Below are 24,191 nucleotides of genomic sequence, written 5' to 3' on the forward strand. Positions count from 1 at the left end.
CGACTTTGGCCTTAAGAGCTTGAGGAAGTGGCAACTTTTTTCTTGCTGGTCCTCCCTCCCTCCCCGCTGTTGACTGAACAAAGGATTTGATGAATGCTGAGCACACATAACCAGAGAGCCCAGTCCTGGGTTCAAACTTTGATTTTAGGATGAACAAATTTCAGATCTAATATACAGTATGGGTGGTTGTCTATGTGGTTAAAAGACCAAATGAAGAGTTTGGGCCACTGTAATACATTGAGCTTTATTTGAAGAATCCAGTGACTATAATCATAAAAGATGCATCATTTGTTTTTTTGCCAGTATAGAAATATACACAGGTATTTTCTGTCTGTGGCTTGGTTAGAAATATTCCAGGATGTTGGAATATGAAATGTGTGGGAAATTAAGACATATGTTTATATTCTTGACAATCACTATCAGCATTTAAGTCCCTGAAGAGGAACTTTTGACTTGGATACTGAACAGTGTAGTTTGGCATTTCCACACAGTTGTTTTATAAATTTCAGCCAGAGTTGAATATGGCAGGGTTGAGATGTAGCTGGACCAGGTTGTCAATGTAATATCTGGATTTTATCCAGCAAAGGCAATGCTTAGGCACTTGAAAGGCTGACCAAAACCAGCAAAAGCAGGTTGTAACTCATTAATAGGTTGTAAAACCAATTTAGTGAATTGGGATCAGCATTGTGTATGTAGGTATGTTCCTGTGGGTGAGTGCACATGCATGTGGAGGCTAGAGGTCAACCTCAGGGCTTTTAGAGACAGGATTTCTTCCTGAACCTAGAATTTATGTTTGCCTAAGTTGGCTGACCAATAAGCTTCTATGATCTGCATGTTCTACCCTGAATGCCCAGCACTGGAATTACAGGATACATCGTCACACCTGGCTTTCTTTTTGCTTTTTTGTTTAAATTTCTATTACTAGTATGTGTGCCACAGCATGTGTAGTCAGGGGTCATTTTATTTTTTACTGTGTGGGTTCTAGGAATCAAATTGAGGTATCAGGCTTGCTAGTAAGCATCTTTACCGAATAAACAAATCATCTGGCTTTTTGTGTGGTTCGTGATGTGAACTCAGGACCTCATGCTCTAGAGGTGGGCACTTTATTGAGTCATTCTCCCAGCTCTGGAAGCAGCAGCACTGTTAAAGGTAATGCAAACGTAAAGGAAGCTGTCTTGTGAGAATATGCAATTATTTATATACATATTGATCATTATGTGTTCTGATGCAAAATGCTTTTCTGGGTCCTAGGAAAACATTTTTTTGGGGAGGGGGGAAACACTAGTTTTAGTGGTACAAAGCTTGATGTTTTAGACTGCTTTTGGTAGCAATAAAAAGAACTGCCAGCCTCAAATGGCAATAATCTCTCACACACTTGTAGCTAGGATTGCAGTTAGGAAGCACTTTAACTGGTTAGTTTTTAATCTGCCATTCTGTCTTCAGCCTAATGCCCTACACCATAGGGAACTAGAAAGCAATGTTGTATTTCAGTGTACTACAGAAACACAGCAGGCTTATCTTTGACAAAGTAATGCACTTAGGAATGGGGATGGTCAGAAAAGCCACCTGAAAGTCTGTGTATAGATTATGTAGGTGAAAGTGGAGCCTCCAGATGACAGGGACTATGTGAACAAAGCTTAAGGGAATTATGCCAGAAAAACCATCCAAATAAGGTGTGTTCTATATTTCTATAGCATGAACTTAAGAGGCACCATGTAGGAGGAGCATAAAGTAGATGTCTGGTCAGTAGGCAGTGTAAGATATCTGGATTTTGTCCCATAGAGAACTGGAACTCTATCAGGCAATTAAGATGATCACATTTCTATCACTATGGCCTTGTGCCTGGGGTGTCCCACTAGGGAAAATTGCATATTTGCTAATAGAGATAAAGTAGGACATGACTCCACTTAAGATACTGAAAGACAGTTACTGGGCTTAAAAATGACAGGTAGGTATTAGGTTCGTAGTGCTAAAGTTTTAAGTAAATATGTTAAGTTTTTTGGGTAGGTGAGGGGCATTAGTTTATCAACCTTATTGTAAGGCAATGAAACTCCACTCCCCTAACCCCCAAAACCAAAAGCTGAGTAGTGGTAGTACATACCTTTGATCCCAGCCTAAGGGAGGCAGAGGTGGGTAGATTGGAGTTCAAGGAAAGCCTGGTCCACAGAGTGAGTTCCATTTCAGCCTAGGCTACACAGAGACTCCATGTCTCAAAAAAAAAAAAACAAACCCTGGAACTCCATGTGGAGAACCATTCTTTTAAAGTGATGAGGGGGCTCTCTTTGGCTTGGTATTTAGGCAATGTCTACTCAAAGGCAGCTTTTTACAAACACAGGCAGATTAACAAAGCCTTCAGTAGATGTCCTAGGATTTGTCAACTTTTTTGGGCCACATTATTAGAGATGTACAACTATGAGCTCCCTGACTGCAGATGCTTCACTTTTGGCCAGGGCCAGATGTACTGCAAACATTCTTGAAGAATGCTATATCCTTCATGTATAAGGTGATGCTGGAGATTAGAAGATGCTTAGCTAACACATATAGAAGGGGTAGGTACAGCTCAGCAGAATAAAGGCACTTGCCACCAAGTCTGATGACCTGACTTTGGTACCGAAGAACCACAGGTTGGACGAATAACTTGGGAAAGCTGTCCTCAGGCCTCTATCTGCACTGTGACACATGCATCCTCCTCCCTCCCCAATAAAGAAATGTACAACATTTAGGGAAATATTTAAGCTCCAAATGGTGGGGGTTCAAAGCAAAGTCTTCCAAGGTTTGTCTTAAGGGGAGGGCTTTTCCTAGAACAAGTCATGACTCAGGCATCTAACTGGTAAATGCTCAAAAGATAGGAAAAGGGATAAAAATTTACAAAGAAACATGTCAAGTTTTATGCAGAAAGAAGAGGGATAGCTCTGCGGGGACTAGGTAATTTAGTGTAGGCAGATGTAGTGTAGACAGTCTCAGAATGGTTGTTATCACTGAAGCTAATGTCTTTCTGCTTCCACAGTGACCTCCTACCTTCTTCAGGCCCTGCATCAATTGTTTAGGAGAACTTCTTCTCACAGCTCCCTGGTCAAGTCTCTGAACATACAGCACGGCAGGCAGGATGGGTCATATCTATAATACTGAGAGAATATAAACAAGCTCCTTGCTTCGCACATGCCCCAGCCATTCTGAAACCGGATTTCCTCTTTCTGGGTTCCCACAGAGGTCCACTTTTGACAACAAAAGCTTTCAGGAAATTCCCAGCAGGCTTAACTTTCTAAAGCATCACTCTCTATCAACCTTCCTCTTCACACCCTCCACTGAGAGGAAGGAACTTATCCGGAACACCAACATCCTGGCAGATGCCAAAGCCTGATCTATGATCAGGGTGGTGATACATCTATTTGAGTCCACATTCAAAACCCATTCAGACCTCGAGTGAAACACAAATGCAACATGTGACCTTGCCTAGAAACAATTCTCATTTTTAGGAGTACTTCGTTATTTGAAGATTCCTGTACAGAGGTTCACATAGCTAGTTATCAGGAAGCAATCTCTTGGGACTGAATGCTTGCTCTCACAGTAGCCTGTCAAAATCTTGTCAGGGGGTTAGAAGTGCAGGTGGCCACACCCTCCCTTGTGGATTGATAGTTAACGGTTGCTAAGGGAGGGTATAGCCATTGATAAGACACACACGCTCCTGTAAGTAGGACTAATGAAACTCACCAGGATACAATCACACTCACAAAAAGACATGAAGTGGAAGGGGGGCTAAATGAAATAGACAGGACAATGGGGTGCGTGTGTGTGGTGGTGAACATGATCAAAAGACACTGGTAGACAGACATATATGAAAATGCCAAGATGAAACCCATGAGGATTGGTAAATAGATTCTCATGTGTAACTTATAAAAAACAAACAAAAAAGAAATCCCTATGGTGAGTCTCTAGGCTGGACCACAAGCACCATAGGAAGATAATTTGGAATCAATCAATACAGGGCCCATCTAAGTAAGTGTTAAAATAAGCAAACTGAGCCAGGAAGTGGTGTCCCATGCCTTTAATCCCAGTACTCAGGAGGCAAATGCATGCGGATCTCTTAGTTCAAGTCCAGCATGGTCTACAAAGAGAGTTCTGTCTCAGAAAAATAAAAACAAAACATAAGCAAACTGGCACTGTGTGGTGGTGAACACCTTCAAGCCCAGCACTTGGGCAAAAGGGACAGGAGGACTGCTGCATGGTAGACGCAACCTGGATTACACAGCAAGACCCTCTCCCCACCAAAAAGCAAAGCAAAACTGGACCTAAGATTCAGAAAGGTAAAGCAGTGGATTTACTGTCTTAGGAGGCTGAGCATCTGCATGCCCCTTACGTTCCAGAAATCCTAGGGAAGGAAAAGAAAGTCAGTGTCTTATATTCATATCAAGGATTTTATCTACTGTGCAAAGAGGATCAAGTCTAGTCAGCAGGGAGGTCTGGGCCTCATTATGAGGGGGCTCCACAATGCTACTTCAAGGTCTCACACACTACAAGAGCTCCAAGACCTATCAACACAGGTACCACACCTATGCACTCTCCAGCTCCAGTCAAGTCTTTGGTGTTTGAACTGTATGGGAGCTGTGGAGGCTTGCTTTCTGGTTATGGTGCAGGTCCTGCTGCAGTCCCAGGAGTAGCTGGTTTAGGAGAGTAAGGTTGCTATCTCTGTGAGGCAGAGGCAGGGGAGGGAGGCAGTTCCCCTTATATTCTATCACTGCCATCTTGGCCCGATCTTGTTCCTTTCGATTCGGGATCCGTAGCATTCTTGTGTAGTTGCCATTCTGACCTTGGAACCGAGGCGCTAGCACTTTAAACAGCTTTGGGATCAAGTCCTTCTCCTAGATGGGGAGAGTTAATCAGAAGAAAATAGTCACAACGGCTTTCCCCACCACCCAATCAGTTACCAAGCTACATAGAACCACTTATAGGAAGTTATACAGATGTGCATCACTTCCAGTTCAAATAAGAGAAACACGTGTCTAAGGTAGTTCGTAACTCTGGTACATAAGCGAATGCCCTGGCTTAAATCTGCCAAGTACCCGGTTTTCTAAGGATTCCTTCCCCACTAGAAGGCAGGAAGCACTCACAGTGAGCCAGAAGTCAGCCATACGCATGGCTCGTTCGTTGGTGTCTCCCAGCTTTCCATAGTCGATGAGCTGTGAGGACAAAACACACGGATACAACACGAGCAAGAGTAAGGCGCCCACCTTACTCTTCTAATGTCTCACCTTCATCCAGTCATCCCACCAGCTAAGCTAATTCAGGGCGCTCCTTCCTCCGCAGCCCCAACCAGCCTTCCATTTAAAGCGCGGGAGTGCCGTGCTCAGCTGAGTGCCACAGGGAATTCGCTACCTACTCCCGACACAGGACAAGCGCAGTGGTCTGAGGCTGGGCCCAGCCATGAATGACTTGGCTCTCACCTTCTCCGCGTAGCCCCTCATCTCGTCCACGCGTGCCCATGTCGCCTCGATGCGTTCGTGGCGAACTAGGCCTGTGAGCAAGTTCCGTAGAAGGTGGATCCGGGACTCGGGACCGAGGCCCAGGCGGCGGTAGACGCGGCCGTGGGAGATAGCGACAGCTAACGACAACCTCATGCTCCCACCTTGGCCCCACCTCTCCGGGGCCCGGAAAAGGAAACTAAGCACGGTGCGTGTTGCGGGGGTGCAGGGCGGAATCACTTTCCAGAGGACGCATGCGCAGTAGCTCAGCGCGTGGCAGGCGTGCTTGCGCATGCGCATCAGAGCCTGCCTAGCTGGCAGTCTGAGGGTGGGTGGCCCGACGTGTTGACGTTTCTGGAGCGGCGAGCTGGGCGGGCCTCAAGGTCTGCGGGTGCTAAGTAGCGAGCTAGGGATCTCGGCGCCCCCTGCCGGGTTTCTCTTGCACTGCCTCAACGACCTGGGGCGTTCTCGGCGGAGGCGCCTGCCAGGCGGAGCATGCTGGGAAAGTGAGTATCTGAGGCGAACTGCGCCTGAGGGGTGGGGCCATGGTGGAATGTGGCCTCTAGCCTGAGGAGTTGTAGTCTTCCTGGCTTCCTGACGACGCTAGTTTAAACCTAGTTTTCATTAGTGCTACTGAGATCGATTATGTCCAGGAAAGCTTCAGGTATTACATTCTTTTATTGACATAAATAAAAAGTGAGCACTAAAAGCTAAAGTAATGGACAAATACTTGACATTTTTGAAAAATGTATTCTTCTAATATGCAATACACCCTGACCATAGCTTCTCCTCCCAGCTCCTCCTCCCCTTTCTTCCCCTACTTCCCCTAGGAAAGAGCAAGCTTCCCAGGGACATCAACCAAACAAAGCACAAAAAGATAGAATAAGAGCAGGCACAAACCTTCACTTCAATTGTGATCAAGGAAACTCACTAGGAGGAAAGGGTCCGGAAAGAGTCAGAGACACCCCATCTCTCACTGTCAGGAATCCCTTCTAAAACATCAAACCAACAAACTATAACATATTTGCAAAGACCCTAGTGCAGAACCTTGAAGGTTCCACGATTGCCCCTTCAGTCTCTGTGAGGCCCCATGAGCCCTGCTTAGCTGATTCCACAGGCTATGCTCTCCGGTGTTTGATCCCCTGTGGCTCCCACAATTCTTCCTCCCCATCTTCTGCGGGGTTTCTGGAACTCCAAGGAGAGGGAACTAATGGAGGTCTCTAACCTAGGCTCTTTCTCCACTTAATGTTTTGTCAGTGGGCCTCTACATCTCCCATCAGCCACTCTGATGACGACTGAATTAGGCACCAGTCTATGAACAAAGCAGAATATTACTAGGAACCATATCATTGAATTAATTAATTAATTGGTTTGTTTGTTTTTGGCAGAACTATTTGATTCTTCTCTAGGCCTCTGGGAGATGAATACTTTTACTTAAAAAAATTCTCTCTCTCTCTTTCTCTTTCTCTCTCTCTCTCTCTCTCTCTCTCTCTCTCTCTCTCTCTCTGTTCTCTTCCATTGCTCAGCATCTTTACTGCTCATTGAAAACAGTTTTCTGGGAGGAATTGGGTGAAAATATAATCTAGCTGTAATATCTAACAAAATGATGATCATATTAAGGCTTATTTAAAATGAATTCGCTATAGCTGAGTGACTAGAATATTGAGGAAAGCAGCAGATAAAAGCACATTTCAAGTGGAAAATGAGTAAATTTTAAAATAGTTTCATTTTAGAAAAATAAGTTTATGATCATGTGCAATATGAAGAAGTTGAGGTGGCTCAGGGCTAAAGAAGGACCCCTAGTTTGATGGAATCAACATAACCCTTCAGATGGTGTTTCACTCTGGAAATAGTGACAAGCTGTTTCCGAGTTGGCTTACATTCTTCATGGTGTTCTGTCCCTGCCCGCTTCATTTCCTTGTATTATTAGTGAGGTGAACTGCTGGTTGCCAAAATTATAAAGTCCTTCTAGGTCAGAGAGGAACTGATTCATGCATTTGGCTGTCTTTTCTCTTTCCTCTTGCCTCCACCATCAAGCCAGCACTATGTTTTTTTTTGTTTGTTTTTTAAGTCTTATAGTTTTTTTTTAAAAACACATGATCATTGTTATTTTTTTAAAAAGGTGTCCCTTGATAATTCTACTTTTACTTAGAAAAGTTACCCTTTCATCTTTCATTTTAAGTAGGCTTGTTGTTAGCTAGTTTTCACCATGCTTCACTATCAAGTATTTCATTCATTGTGAGTCTATGCAGTAATTCATTACTGCGACTAAATCATTAACAAGATCTCTTAAATCCCAATCCCCTCCCCCAATCTAGCATGAATTCGGGAATGTCACTGACTACACTGTTGATTTGCTTTTACGTTGATCCCTTCTTTCACACTGGTGGATATATTTCTTCACCCTTGGAAGTTGGATTTTTCCTTATCCCATTGACCTACTGTACAAATCCTTGAGTCAGAACACCTTTTAAAATGAAGTGTGTGTGTGTGTGTGTGTGTGTGTGTGTGTGTGTGTGTATGTGTTATGTTTGAATGCAGATTCTCATGTGCATGATGTGCATGTGGATATTGGAGGACAAATTTCCAGACTCTGTTCTTTTCTACCACCAGGAGATTTGGGGTTTTCAGGCTTCTGTGGCAAGCGCCTTTACCTTATGAGCCACCTCACTGTATCCAAAATTGGATAATAGACATGTCAGAAAAGACAATACATTTTGGTTTTGTTTGTTTTGAGACGGGGTCTTGCTGCTCTGTAACCTAGGCTGCCCCTAGGGTTCACTGTGGAATGTACATTGGTTTCAAACTCAAGCATTTGAATTGTCAATTCTCCTACCTCAGCCTACAGAGTACTGGGATTACAGTCAGAACGAAGATAATGTGTAAATTTGGTTTTGTCATTGACTATCTTGTTTTCTCCATCTATGTTAATTGATAGTTTTGCTAGATATAGTCGCCTAGGGTGGCATTTGTGTTCTCTTCAGGTCTGTTTGACATCTCTCCAGGATCTTCTGCCTTTCATAGACTCTGGTGAGAAGTCTCGTGTAACTCTTATAGGTTTGCCTTTATATGTTACTTGACCTTTTCCCCTTACTTCTTTTAATATTCTTTCTTTGTTTTGTGCATTTGGTGTTTTGACTGTTGTGTGATGGGAAGAATTTCTCTTCTGGTCCAATCAATTTGTAGTTCTGTATGCTTCTTGCATGTTTATGGGCATCTCTTTCTTTAGGTTAGGGAAGTTTTTTCTATAATTTTGTTGAAAATATTTATTGGCCCTTTAATTTGGGAGTCTTCCCTGTCTTTTATACCTATTATCCTTAGGTTTGATCTTTTCATTGTGTCCTGGATTTCCTGGATTGTTTGGGTTAGGAGCTTTTTGCGTTTTACATTATCTTTGATGCTTGTGTCGATGTTTTCTATGGTATCTTCTGCCCCTGAGATTCTCTCTTCACTCTCTTGTATTCTCTTGGTGATGCTTGTATCTTTGTCTCCTCATTGTTTTCCTAGGTTTTCTATATCCAGTGTTGTTTCCCTTTATGCTTTCTTTATTGTTTCTATTTCCAATTTTAAATCCTGGACAGTTTTTTTTTCAATTCCTTCACCTATTTGGTTGTGTTTTCCTGTAATCTTTAAGGGCTTTTGTGTTTCATCTTTAAGGGCTTCTACTTGTTCCCTTGTGTTGTCCTGCATTTCTTTAAGGGAGTTATGCATGTCTTTCTTAAAGTCCTCCATCATCATCATGAAATGTGATTTTTTTAAAATCTAAATCTTGCTTTTCCGGTGTGTTTGAATATCCAGTATTTGCCTTTGTGGGAGAGCTGGATTCTGATGATGACTAGTAGTCTTGGTTTCTGTTACTTAAGTTTCTGAGCTTGCTTCTTGCCACCAGGTTGTCTCTGTTGTTAGCTTGTCTTGCTGTCTCTGAGAATAGCTTGCCTCTCCTGTAGGCCTGTGTGTCAGCACTCCTGTATACCTGTATCCTTTCAGCTGGATCTGGGAACAGGGATCTCTGCTCTTAGGTGTGTAGGCAGTACTGGCAAGTGGCTTTCAGCTTTGGGTACAGGCAGAAACTTGAGGGGTCCTGCCCCTGACTGTTCCTAGGTCCGTGCCCAGGGACACACTTGCGATTTTCTCTTTGGTCAGGAATGTGAGCAGAGATTAGTCTCCTCTGAGTTCTCAGGAGTGTCAGCACTTCTGAAGGTTCAGCTCTCTCTCCCCACGGGATTTGAGTGCAGGCAGCTGTGTGACCAGTTCAGTTCAGTGCCAGGTGCAGACTGGACCCAGCAGGTTCCTGATGCTGAGTGCTCCTTTTTTTCATGTATCTAGAGGCACTATGCAGTTTCCTCTTGGGCAAGGGATGTAGGAGAGGTGGGCAGAAGTGGCAGACTGTCCTGTGGTCTCAGGATTGTCTGAACTTCTGGGTGTTCAGCTCTCTCCTCCATGGGATTTGGGTCAGTGTAGCCTATTCTTTTAGGTAAGAGTCCGTCATTGAGAGTAGTCAAGGCAGAAACTCAAACAGGGCAGGACACTGGACATAGGTGCTGATACAGAGGCTATGGAGGGGTGCTAGTTACTGGTTTGCTCCTCATGGCTCGTTCAGCCTAATTCTTCTAGAACTCAATGTGGTGGTTTGAATAGGAGTGGTTCACATAGACTTGCATGTTTGGATGCTTGGTTATAGAGAGTGGTACTATTAGGAGTTGTGTACTTTTTGGAGTACGTGTGCTCTTGTTGGAGGAAGAGAGTCACACTGGATGGTCTAAGAAACTCAAGTCTGGCTGGTGTGTCTCAGTGTCCTTCTGTTGCCTGTGTAGAACACTCAGCTCCTTTTCCAGCACTGAGTCTGCCTGCACACTGCCATGTTCACTGACATAATAATGATGGATTAAAAGTCTCCGAAACTGTAAGCCAGCCCCAATTAAATATTTTTCTTTATAAGATTTTCCATGGTTGATGTGCAAGGCCATCAGGGGCACCAGAAGAACAACCCAGCTCTGGAGAAGCTGCTGCCTCACATCTGGGGGAATGTGGCTTCGTGTTCACAAGGGAGGACCCCACTGAGATTAGGGACATGCTGCTGGCCAATAAGGTGCCAGCTGCTGCTCGAGCCGGTGCCATCGCCCCATGTGAGGTCACTGTGCCTGCTCAGAACACTGGTCTGGAGCCTGAGAAGACCTCTTTCTTCCAAGCTTTGGGCATTACCACTAAAATCTCCAGAGGTACCATTGAAATTCTGAGTGATGTGCAGATGTGTTTTTTCATAGCAATAAAATCCCAACTAAGACATCAGTAGCACCTGTCCAGGGATGGCAGTGCTGACAGTAGGCTGGGACTTCCCCAGTCAATCACTAATAGAGAAAATGCCTCCCAGTTGGCTTTTATGGAGGCATTTTTTTTCAGTTGAGATTTCTTCCTTTCAGATAACTCTAGCTTGTGGCAAGTTGACATAAAACTAGCCATCACTGGCAGTATGGACACATGGACTCATTTATAGGATGGAGGATGTAGCAGTAAACTTGGGGTTCTGTAGCTGGTATAATCCTTTCTGCATGACAGAACTGCCCTGCTAACAGCCAATTCAGCAGTGGTGTCCTGCAGGGATACTTAGATGGCAAAAGAGCTATGCACAAGAGACCGCCAGATGGCCCCATTATAGCACAAAAAGACTGGAGAATCTTTGTGCCAGGAAATTGCACACAATACATTGTTTCCTCCAAACCCTGGTAGAAGAGCAGGAAAAGGAAGAGTCTGAGTGATCAAGCCCTGTTTTATTTGATAGAAATTTGATTCATCCTTGAATATATACACCCAAACTGTCAGATTGAATTAAGTTTAAGCTCAATGGACCAGTTACTGTTTTTTTCTCCTGCTAATCAGTTCATGGGGACTTGGACAAGATATTAGATTACTGAATAAAGAGAAAAAAATATTCTTGTATGTGATTTCAGATGTAGTCCCAGATTGCCCTTCTTCAAGGCTATTGATATTTCTTTTTTAAAAAGTCTTTAGAAGACAAGGGGAAGGATCAGAGAGTACATGTTGATCGACTGGTTCCTCTTCCTCCTCTCATTTATGTTTTCTGATTTGTCTTTGAGTTTTTGGGAATTTGGAGGGATTTAAACTTGTATCGATAGCTCTCTCACACTTACATGATTGTCCCTTCTTCCTTGTAGAGAGTGTTTTCTAGGTTGGAGGGTTTCTAATAAAGACCCTTACTAAGTGTGAGAAGGTCCATTAATAGATCTGGGGTATGTGAAAAAGAAAAATCCAGCTATGTGGTGCACACAGGGAATAAGAGAATAGGGATAGACTGTTTTGACTGTCATTGCAGAAAAATACTATTTTCCCCCCAGACTCATATCCATGGCAAACCTGACTTATAAGCTATTTTTTCTTTATCTTTTGCCAACATTTTATCTTGCATTTAAATGACCTAACCATATTTTAATCTGTTTTCTGTGTTCTTGATGTCATTTGTATACATCTCTTGGAAAAGATTTATATAGCTCAATTCACTGAGTCATGGCAAAATTAAGCATTATAGTGTTTGGTGTGAAGCAGTGCCAATCTTGAGTTGTGCAAAGTTTTATGTTCACACATGTTAACTGCAATTCTATTTAAAGCAAGGACATTTAGGAACTTTAGTTGCTTATCAAGGTGGATCTGGTAGTCATATATACAGGAATATGACAGAAGTGTTTAACTATTAAACTATATTTTTGCTGATCAATATTCACTGATCTAGAAAGATATTTGTAGTAGTTTTTTTAAGGAAAGGAGATTGATATGAGAATGCATGTAAAAATGCCATGTATACAAAATTATGTTTCTAACCTGGAAGGAGAATGAGCATTAAAATGTGCATAGAAGGAGTGATTTTACATTTTTAATGTTTCCCCACAGTTTTGAATTTTCAAGTGAATGAATTAGGAAAACGAAACAAACTTTCAAATATTCCCCCAGCATTTGATTTTTTTCCCAACTTAAAATTCTTTTGGCTTTCATTGCATAGTGATTTTTTTCTTCCCCAACTTTATCTCATTTTTTTTTGAAATTGGATTTTATTTTGTAGCCTAGGCTGGCTTCAAACTCTTGATTATTTTCCCTCAGCCTCTTGATTGTTGGAACTACAGGCTTCTGCCGCCACATCTGGCTACATTGTGATTGCAAATGTTTCAAAGCTACATGGTAATGTCTGGAGACAATTTTTTTTATCATGGCTGTTGGGAATTGTATCAGCACACAGTATGTAGAGTTTAGAGCTGCTTAGCTTCCTGTAATGTGTAAGATAGTCCACCACAACAAAGAATTATCTGGCCTTAATTGTTTTTAGTGCTCAAGTTGAATTATCTTGGGATTCTTTATCTTGATAAAACTCATTACCACCATCTGGTGGTTACATAGGGCTTTGCAACTTTAGTGCTGCTTCAGCCGGTTCTGAATGAACTAAGGTCTCGGAAGGTGGAAGCCTGTGAGAACAATCGTAATGGCTAGGTTATGAGATACAAAAGTGTAGTGAGAATTTTAAAATTTTGGTTTCTTTAAAAAACACATAAATATTATAATAATGTGTTTTTGTTTTAATCCCAGGTGTGGGATATGGGGCTGCTTTGGACTGACTGCAGCAGCTGACTATAATTTGCCTTGTGCTCTTACAGGGATATGATTTTGCTAGCTGCAGATGGTTTCTGTGATTGTGTGACATTTGGAATTCTGGGGACTTTTTAGAGTTTATATGGCCTGGAAAAGGGTGATGGGTTATTGGTTGTGGTTTGTTATGTAGTTGTGCATAAAGAAGAAATGACAACAAGAAGAAATCAGGTATTTTGATGACAAAGATCAAACTTGCCCCAAGGAACTTGGTGCTACCAATCAGCAGGAAGTAGTCTAATGGTAAACCCCCTTCCAACCTCTGGTTTTATTCATGGAGCTCTTCATCTATCTTTATTCATGGAGCTCTTCATCTATCTTTATTAACGGAGCTCTTCATCTATCTTTTTTTCCTGTTCTGTCTAGTGTTAGGAGACTGAAATGGGGAGAAAACCGGTGGAGAAAGATGGAAGAAAGAAGAACCCACAAAGTATCAATGCCAACCATACCTAAACAGCCAGGAAAATCACAGTCGTGAAGGTGTTTGAAACTCTTACTAAAATGTTTAGTTTCTCCTGAAGTTATCTGTGCCTTTAAAGCTTACATCACAATTTTCATTTTCTCTTCCCATTGTGCTTGAAAAGACCTAATAACTAGATGTCAAGTCAAGGGAGCCTTTGGAAAGAAGAGGTGAACACATGCCCCAATTCCTAGTCCAGAAGCCATCTCCAGTTGATAATCACTTGCAAACAAAAAAAAAATTAGGCTTTTCCAAGGGAGTTTCACTGGAGAAATGAACAGGTCTTAAGGGTAGGCCCCATGCCTTGTTATAGAAAGAAAGCCTGTGGATGGATATAGAGAATCTCTACTTGTGTCAATAGGTCTCTTCCATCACATAACATGATAAAGCTTTAGTATCAACAGGAGTAATTCCATCATGAAGCACGTTGGAATCAAGGCAAGGTGCCTATTTAGTCGCAACGTAACTATTACCTCCATTTCTCTACTAAGGAATGCCTCTGTAAGGCCTTGGCTTTTTACCTTGATGGCAATTCAAAGGCACTTGGAAAAAAAGATCTGTACTTGCTCTATTAGTCAGTTTGACCTTTCTTTTTTGTCTACTTTTCTGTTTTCTAATCATTTACAGGTTTCCTACCCAGAAGCTATGTCTCATGCTCCTTCCTAACAGTTTAAAGAGGGAAGAGGGCTTACTTTGGTTGTCTTGGTCACTATGTGGTATCTCTTTGGAGAGATTGTTAGGTCATGAAAGTGCCAACCTCATAAATGGGTCGTACTGTTGATAAATTTGTAACTGAGTGATAGTGAAGAGGTGGGGGCTATTTGGAGGAAATAGCCACTGGGACCAGTCTTTGAGGGATATATTTTGTTTCTGAACCATTTTATCCCATTCTGCTTCCTGACCACCGTTAAATGAGCAGTCTTGTTCTGTTATATCCTCCTTGCCATATTTGTTTGACCTTACCACAGGCCCAAAGCAACATAGCCAAGTGACCATGCACTAAAACCCCCCAAATTGAGCTCAAAAGACATTTTTCTTCATTCAGATATGTTTTCTTAGGTGTTTGTCACATCAGTGAAAAGCTAGCATATGGCTAGTACTCAGTTCCCTGCTTGCTGGTAACTCGTGGAAGACTTAGAATGGATAGGATTCTCTTCCCACCCATTTGGGAAGAGAATGTTAGGTTGCTCTTATTTTCCTTCTGTGTTATATCTTTATGGTTCACAACCATTGTTCAAATTTATTTGTATTTATCAATCTTTACTAGGTAGGGCCTTACTGATGTTACCGATTAGTTTTTGCAGAGGAAAGTGCAGAAACGTAGTGAGAGGTATTTGTTACAGATAAATACCTGCGAACAAAGAGGGGCAGAAGGAAGTCTTGGTAAAGGAAAAAGCTGAAGGGTGATGCAGGCTCCTCAAACTTTCTTGAATCAGGTAGAAGCTCTAGGGTAGGTGAATATCATCAGAGCATCCTGTGTTAGGTTGCATGGTTAGTTCTTTGTGTCTTGCTCAGTGTGTACAGAGGGCCCCAGGAAGGCAATAAAGAGGCTTTGTGTGTTTGAGGCAGATCTGAACAACTTGACAGCTAAAGAGTGGATGTGTGCTGCATTCTCCTCACTCTGCCAGCAAGTTAGTTCTTGAGACAGAAGTTTGGAGAAGCACTTCTGTTTTACTGTTGAGGAACTACAGCCTAGTCTGTGGATCAAATATAATTGTTCCAAAAAGAAGAAACTATTAGGGAGACTGTTTATAGGAGGACATGTCCTGGTTCACATCTTTTCCAATGTTAGAGTAAATATAAATAATTTGGATTATATTGGAATTAATGGTAATATTGGAGGTTATCAGATAGCTGTTGTCAAAGAAATCTAATAATGCATGTATTCTGCCTTTCCTCCATTTTCCATACCTATTTTGAACTTGGAAGTTTTAATTCTATTTTCTAAAAAAAATTATGTTTAGAGGAAAACAAATACAGAGGAAAGAATAGTTCCACTACTTTGTTCCAAATGTAGAATTTTGACCTGCTTTTTCATGAATTTATAATTGAGTACTATATAACCATAAGCATCAAGCAATAGCAATGATAATTATAATATTAAAAACTGTATAATTCTAATGTGATTTTTGCTATTCTTGTCACTGCTACTGGTTACTACTAACATTAAAACACATATCATGTGACAGGCACATATATTTTATTAAGTCATTCTTGTGCTGGGATGTTATTATTTTGTAGATGAGGAAAATGAGTCAGAGATGGTAAATTATTCAGGGTCACGTGACTCAGACAGTATATGCATGGCTAAGCAGTCTAAATTAGGAGTTTAATGCTCTTAATTAGAACTGCAAGGTAGCTTCCCTAGTTCTCGGCTCTTATATAATTTTATGTACCATTTTTCTCTTCCTCCACACTCTCCTTTTTCAGACAGTCTTTCTGTGTAGTTCAGGATGGCCTCAGATACTGGATTCTTTTGCCTCTGCATCCTGAGGGCTTGAATGATAAGCATGTACCATCACACCTTGTTCCTTTCTGCTTTTGCTTCCCCTTTTTTTAAAAAAACAATTCACTTGTGTGTAAAACTATGCTTCTGAGGACTCCAAAACAGCACTTTTATAATGATAAATAATACTTGTTGCAGCTATTTTATTAAGTATCAGGTCGGTTAGTATTGGAATCATTGTAACTATTAAGAAAATATCATCCCAAGTGAGGTAACTCAAACCCAAAAGGACATGCACAAAATGTTCTCACTAATAAGTGACTATTAGCCAAAAAAAAAAAAAAAAAAGGGTATAGGATACCCAAGATACAGTCCATAGAACTCACAAAGGTCAAAAGCTGAAGGGACCAAGTGAGGAATCTCAGTCCCACTTGGGAGGGAGAGGAAAGCAACCAACCACAAGTGGGGAGGGAGGGAGGCACAGGGGAAGGGAAGGGAATGGGGGTTGAGAGAGAGGGGACCATGATCTGGTATTGGGTGGGAGAAAAGGACTGAAGCCGTGAGGGCCAGCAGAAAGAATGGAAACAGGTGACCTCGGGAGGAAAGAGGTTGGGATGACCCTCTAGAATGTACCAAAGGCCTGGAAAGTGACCCTCAGGACTCAAAGGGGGGACCCTAGATGAAATGCCCTACAGTGGGGAGAGGGAACCTGTAGAACTCACTTCTTGCAGAAAGACAGGGCATCAAGTGTGGGATGGGGTTGCTATCCCACAGTTAAAGCTCTGACCCATAATTCTTCCTGTCTGAAAGAAATGCAGGGATGGAAATGGAGAAGAACCCGAGGAAAAGGGAGTCCAGTGACAGGCCCAAAGTGGGATCCAGCTCAAGGGGAGGCCCTGAGACCTGACACCAATACAGAGGCTATGGAACACTCACAAAAAGGGACCTACCATGACTGCTCTCCAAAAGACCCAACAAGCAGCTGAAAGAGTCAGATGCAGATATGTGCACCCAACCAATGAACAGAAGCTGCTGACCCCTCTGGTTGAATTAGAGAAAAGCTGGAGGAAGCAAAGGAGGAGGGTAACCCTGTAGGAGGACCAGCAGTCTCAATTAACCTAGTCCCCCGAGATCTTTCAGACACTGGATCATCAACCAGGCAGCATACGCCAGCTGAGATGAGGCCTCCAACATAGAGAACTCCTGGGTCTGGGTTCAGTCAGAGAAGATGCACCTAACCCTCAAGAGACTGGATGTCCCAGGAAGTTTAGAAGTCTGGTGGGGTGGGTGGGGTGGGGACATCCTTGTAAAGACTGGGGGGCAGGGGAGGAGGTATGGGTTGTGGAACAGTCATGGGGGTGTTGACTGGGAGGGGAATAAATCTGGAGTGTAAAAATAAATAAATAAAAAAAGAAAAAAATCACTTCAATGATGACAAAAAAATTTCCCAAAGACTTCAATAATCTGAAGTACATTTGAATTATTAAGCTATAGTCACAGTTATTAAGGATTAGTTATATTATCTAATGTGATTTCCCAAGGAATCATATTGGATATTACTCCTCGTGAGGGGTAGATGAAACTGTTTAAGCCTATCAGCGTGTCCTAGAGAAAGGATTGAAGGAGCTGAAGGAGCTTGCAACTCCATAAGAACAATGCCAACAAAGCAGAGCTCCCAGGGACTAAACCACCATCCAAAGAGTACACATGGACAGACCCATGGCTCCAGCTGCATATGTAGCAGAGGATGGCCTTGTTGGGCACCAATGGGAGGAGAAGCCCTTGGTCCTGCCAAGGCTGGACCCCCAGTGTGGGAATGTCCGGGTAGGAGGTGGGTAGGGAGGTGGTTGGGGGAACACCCTTATAGAAGAAGGAGGAGGATTGGATAGGGGGCTTATGGACGGGTAACTGGGAAAGGGAATAACATTTGAAATGTAAGTAAAAAATATCCAATTTAAAAAAAGGTAGTAAGAGGCGGCACTATAATGCAATAACTTAGGCTTATGCATACTTACTCTCTGTGTTACACTGTTTCGACTTTATTTGTAGATATTTCTATTTTACTTGCAGTGATTCATTTATTCCCTCAAAAAGCATGAGAAAGTTACTGTCTCATTGTTAGGGTACATATGAGGGTACACTGACTATATTCCCATAGGCACTGTTATTACAATGATAGCAGTACTAGTGATTTTGACAGTATCTGGGATGATATCATACTTCTCCTTAACTCTCTTGTCAATTCATGTAATGTAGTGCTAACATGAAATGTTAAATTGTTTTCCTAGATAATACTGAAGTGTTGGAATGAAGAAAATTGCTACTTTGAGGGGAAGGGGAAATAAAATGTGCTTTGCAGGTTTTTTGTCCAAAGTCCAAATGAAAAGCATTAAACTTAAGATGTCTTTAGACACATCTTAATTGTTAGACTTTCTCATATTAATGTACTTCCACCCTCTAAGAAAAAAAAGAAACCTTTCAAAGATTCTCAGTACAATTGGTAGAGTGCTTGCTTAACACAATAAGGCTCTGGGGTTGATTTCTAGCACCACATAAATTGGGCATGGTAGATCAAGAGTTAGAGGTCATCTTCAGCTACACACTGAATTTGAGGCCAGTTTGGATTACATGAGGCCCTGTTTAAAAACAAAACATAAAAACAAAACCAAAAAACCCCTCAACCCCTTCCCCAAACAAAGAAACAAAAACCAAAATCCTTCTTAGTGTAATTGTCAATCTTCATTTAAGAAACCTACGTGTGGCTTGATGTGTGAGGGAATGGGGGGGCTCTGAGAAGGGGAGGAAAGGGGGAAATGGAGGGGAAGGATCTGTTGAGAGGCTATGGGAGGAGAGGGGGTGCTGATATTTGGATGTGTAAAGTGAATAAATTAATTAAAAAGAAGTCTACATGTTTATATTTTTGAAATTTAATATCTTTATTGATTATATTTATTGGCTTCAATGTAGTGCCCTTTGTACATTGTGAATGAGCAAATAAACACATCCATCACCTCACATACTGATCACTTTTTGTCTCAAGAACATTTAAAATGTGCTCTTTTAGCAGTTTCAAAATGTACATTATTAATCATGGTGAAACAGATCCTATTCCTTGTGTCTGGAACTTTCTCCCCTTTGACTAACGTCTCCTTTCCCTTATGCTACCCTTAGTCCATGATAGCTGCTACTATATTCTCTACTTCTATATATTCTATAGAATTATTCTATATATTCGTTATTCTAATTTTGGAGTGTATTTATAAGTGAGTACCTCACATGCTATGAGATTGGATATGTGCTAGCCTCATATGTACAGGCCTTATGGTTCCTTTCCTGGTATCTCTGCTGTAATGGACAGGAATGTCCTTGAATTTATATACTGTAAAAATATACATAGCTATGGTTTGAAGTGTGGTTTAGGTCTTTTTTTTTTTTTTAGATTTATTTATTATATATATAAGCACACTGTAGCTGTCTTCCCACACACTAGAGGAGGGAGGGCATCAGATCCCATTACAGACAGTTGTGAGCCTCCATGTGGTTGCCGGGATTTGAACTCAGGACCTCTGGAAGAGCAGTCAGTGCTCTTAACCACTGAGCCATCTCTCTAGCCCAGTGGTTTAGGTCTTTTAAGTGGATTTTATATTATTATATGTTCACGTATATTGGTAATTGATTTTTTGTATGTTATGATTGCCTGCTGTGTGTGCAAGCTTCCCACAGAGGCCAGAAAAAGTATTCCCTGTAACTGGATTCACAAATGGCTCTAGAGCTGCCAAGTAGATGCCAGGAACTCTCCCAGGTTCTCAACAGAAACAACATCTGCTCATAACTTCTGAAACATCTTCTTAGCCATGACAATTAGATTTTAAACCAGAAGAAATCGAGACAGAGAATTAAAGATATTTTATAGTAAAGCTACAAGCTTTTATACATTTCATTCTAAAGAATGGAAATATTGGACTGCTCCCAAACCGCCTGGTCAGGTGGGCACTCCTGAGACTGCAGAGCGGAAGAGACCACCAACACTGCCCACCCCTGCCCACATCCCTGGCCCAAGAGGAAACTGTATACGGCCTCTGGGTTCCCTTGGATAAGGGCACAGGAGCAGGAAATCTACTGCATCTGAAGGGACCGACCACATAAACAGTTCTCTGCACCCAAATCCCGTGGGAGGGAGAGCTAAACCTTCAGAGAGGCAGACACGCCTGGGAAACCAGAAGTGACTGCACTCTGCCCACATTAGAGATTCCAGAGGAAAACACCAAATGTCATCTGGAACCCTGGTGCACAGAAGCTACCAGAAAGGGCAATGCAGATCTTCCTGGTTGCTGCCCCCGCAGAGAGCTCATAAGCAACACCCCACGAGCAAACTTGAGCCTCGGGACTACAGGTAAGACAAACCTTCCTACTCCAAGCGACCTGCCTGGTGAACTCAGGACACAGGTCCACAGGAACAGCTGAAGACCTGTAGATAGGAAAAAACTACACGCCAAAAAGCAGAACACTCTGTCCCTATAACTGGCTGAAAGAAAACAGGAAAACAGGTCTACAGCACTCCTGACACACAGGCTTATAGGACAGTCTAGCCACTGTCAGAAATAGCAGAACAAAGTAACACTAGAGATAATCTGATGGCGAGAGGCAAACGCAGGAATCCAAGCAACAGAAACCAAGACTACCTGGCATCATCAGAGCCCAATTCTCCCACCAAAGCAAACACAGAATATCCAAACACACCAGAAAAGCAAGATCTAGTTTCAAAATCATATTTGATAATGATGCTGGAGGACTTCAAGAAAGACATGAAGAATTCCCTTAGAGAAACACAGGAAAACATAAATAAACAAGTAGAAGCCTACAGAGAGGAAATCACAAAAATCCCTGAAAGAATTCCAGGAAAACACAATCAAACAATTGAAGGAATTAAAAATGGAAATAAAAGCAATCAAGAAAGAACACATGGAAACAACCCTGGATATAGAAAACCAACAGACAAGGAGCCTTAGATACAAGCATCACCAACAGAATACAAGAGATAGAAGAGAGAATCTCAGGAGCAGAAGATTCATAGAAATCATCGACTCAACAGTCAAAGATAATGTAAAGCGGAAAAAGCTACTGGTCCAAAACATACAGGAAATCCAGGACTCAATGAGAAGATCAAACCTAAGGATAATAGGTATAGAAGAGAGTGAAGACTCCCAGCTCAAAGGACCAGTAAATATCTTCAAAAAATCATAGAAGAAAACTTCCCTAACCTAAAAAAAGAGATACCAATAGGCATACAAGAAGCCTACAGAACTCCAAATAGATTCAACCAGAAAAGAAACACCTCCCGTCACATAATAGTCAAAACACCAAACGCACAAAATAAAGAAAGAATATTAAAAGCAGTAAGGGAAAAAGGTCAAGTAACATATAAAGGCAGACTTATCAGAATCACACCAGACTTTTGCCAGAGACTATGAAAGCCAGAAGATCCTGGACAGATGTCATACAGACCCTAAGAGAACACAAATGCCAGCCCAGGTTACTGTATCCTGCAAAACTCTCAATTAACATAGATGGAGAAACCAAGATATTCCATGACAAAACCAAATTTACACAATATCTTTCTACAAATCCAGCACTACAAAGGATAATAAATGGTAAAGCCCAACATAAGGAGGCAAGCTACACCCTAGAAAAAGCAAGAAACTGACCGTCTTGGCAACAAAACAAAGAGAAGAAAAGCACACAAACATAACCTCACATCCAAATATGAATATAACAGGAAGCAATAATCACTATTCTTAATATCTCTCAACATCAATGGCCCAACTCCCCCAATAAAAAGACATAGATTAACAAACTGGATACATAATGAGGACCCTGCATTCTGCTGCCTACAGGAAACACACCTCAGAGACAAAGACAGACACTACCTCAGAGTGAAAGGCTGGAAAACAAATTTCCAAGCAAATGGTCAGAAGAAGCAAGCTGGAGTAGCCATTCTAATATCAAATAAAATCAATTTTCAACTAAAAGTCATCAAAAAGATAAGGAAGGACACTTCATATTCATCAAAGGAAAAAAATCCACCAAGATGAACTCTCAATCCTAAATATTTATGCCCCAAATACAAGGGCACCTACATACGTAAAAGAAACCTTAATAAAGCTCAAAACACACATTGCACCTCACACAATAATAGTAGGAGATTTCAACACCCCACTCTCATCAATGGACAAATCATGGAAACAGAAATTAAACAGAGACGTAGACAGACTAAGAGAAGTCATGAGCCAAATGGACTTAACAGATATTTATAGAACATTCTATCCTAAAGCAAAAAAGGATATACCTTCTTCTCAGCTCCTCATGGTACTTTTCTCCAAAATTGACCATATAATGGTCAAAAAACAGGCCTCAACAGGTACAGAAAAATAGAAATAATCCCATGCGTGCTATCAGATCACCACGGCCTAAAGCTGGTCTTCAATAACAATAAGGGAAGAATGCCCACATATATGTGGAAGTTGAACAATGCTCTACTCAACGATAATCTGGTCAAGGAAGAAATAAAGAAAGAAATTAAAGACTTCTTAGAATTTAATGAAAATGAAGGTACAGCATACCCAAATTTATGTGACACAATGAAAGCTGTGCTAAGAGGAAAACTCATAGCTCTGAGTGCCTGCAGAAAGAAACAGGAGAGAGCATATGTCAGCAGCTTGACAGCACACCTAAAAGCTCTAGAACAAAAAGAAGCAAATACAGGGAGTAGAAGGCAGAGTACGTAAGTAAGAGGAGTAGAAGGCAGGAAATAATCAAACTCAGAGCTGAAATCAGCCAGGTAGAAACAAAAAGGACCATAGAAAGAATCAACAGAACCAAAAGTTGGTTCTTTGAGAAAATCAACAAGATAGATAAACCCTTATCCAGACTAACAAGAGGACACAGAGAGTGTTTCCAAATTAACAAAATCAGAAATGAAAAGGGAGACAGAACTACAGATTCAGAGGAAATTAAAAAAATCATCAGATCTTACTATAAAAGCCTATATTCAACAAACTTGAAAATCTGCAGGAAATGGACAACTTCCTAGACAGATACCAGGTACCGAAGTTAAATCAGGAACAGATAAACCAGTTAAACAACCCCATAACTCCTAAGGAAATAGAAGCAGTCATTAAAGATCTCCCAACCAAAAAAGCCCAGGTCCAGACGGGTTTAGTGCAGAATTCCTATCAGACCTTCATAGAAGACCTCATACCAATATTATCCAAACTATTCCACAAAATTGAAACAGATGGAGCACTACCGAATTCCTTCTATGAAGCCACAATTACTCTTATACCTAAACCACACAAAGACCCAACAAAGAAAGAGAACTTCAGACCAATTTCCCTTATGAACATTGATGCAAAAATACTCAATAAAATTCTGGCAAACCGAATCCAAGAGCACATCAAAACAATCATCCACCATGATCAAGTAGGCTTCATCCCAGGCATGCAGGGATGGTTTAATATACGGAAAAACATCAACGTGATCCATTATATAAACAAACTGAAAGAACAAAACCACATGGTCATTTCATTAGATGCTGAGAAAGCATTTGACAAAATTCAACACCCCTTCATGATAAAAGTCCTGGAAAGAATAGGAATTCAAGGCCCATACCTAAACATAGTAAAAGCCATATACAGCAAACCAGTTGCTAACATTAAACTAAATGGAGAGAAACTTGAAGCAATCCCACTAAAATCAGGGACTAGACAAGGCTGCCCACTCTCTCCCTACTTATTCAATATAGTTCTTGAAGTTCTAGCCAGAGCAATCAGACAACAAAAGGAAATCAAGGGGATACAGATTGGTAAAGAAGAAGTCAAAATATCACTATTTGCAGATGATATAATAGTATATTTAAGTGATCCCAAAAGTTCCACCAGAGAACTACTAAAGCTGATAAACAACTTCAACAAAGTGGCTGGGTATAAAATTAACTCAAATAAATCAGTAGCCTTCCTCTACACAAAGGAGAAACAAGCCGAGAAAGAAATTAGGGAAACAGCACCCTTCATAATAGACCCAAACAATATAAAGTACCTCGGTGTGACTTTAACCAAGCAAGTAAAAGATCTGTACAATAAGAACTTCAAGACTCTTAAGAAAGAAATTGAAGAAGACC

At 41.4% G+C, this 24,191-nt stretch overlaps 1 protein-coding gene across 3 annotated transcripts; it reads right to left on the reverse strand.

The window, feature by feature from the left end:
• Positions 1–3,444: 3,444 nt before the first annotated feature.
• On the reverse strand, positions 3,445–5,708 carry Mrpl17 (mitochondrial ribosomal protein L17). Of its 3 annotated transcripts, none has more exons than XM_032893199.1 (4): positions 5,442–5,708; positions 5,109–5,177; positions 4,808–4,859; positions 3,445–4,369 (listed from the first exon to the last, which is right to left on the reverse strand). In XM_032893199.1, the coding sequence occupies exons 1-4, from the start codon at positions 5,613–5,615 to the stop codon at positions 4,290–4,292; spliced, it is 375 nt and encodes a 124-aa protein (XP_032749090.1). In that variant the 5' UTR covers positions 5,616–5,708; the 3' UTR covers positions 3,445–4,289. The 3 variants fall into 3 exon arrangements, with proteins under 3 accessions (XP_032749090.1, XP_032749089.1, XP_032749087.1); XM_032893198.1 differs by having other exon boundaries at positions 4,551–4,859; positions 5,442–5,706; XM_032893196.1 differs by having other exon boundaries at positions 3,445–4,859; positions 5,442–5,706.
• Between the last annotated feature and the right edge of the window lie 18,483 nt (positions 5,709–24,191).

This window comes from Rattus rattus, chromosome 2, assembly GCF_011064425.1.
Source record: "Rattus rattus isolate New Zealand chromosome 2, Rrattus_CSIRO_v1, whole genome shotgun sequence".
NCBI lineage: Eukaryota > Metazoa > Chordata > Mammalia > Rodentia > Muridae > Rattus > Rattus rattus.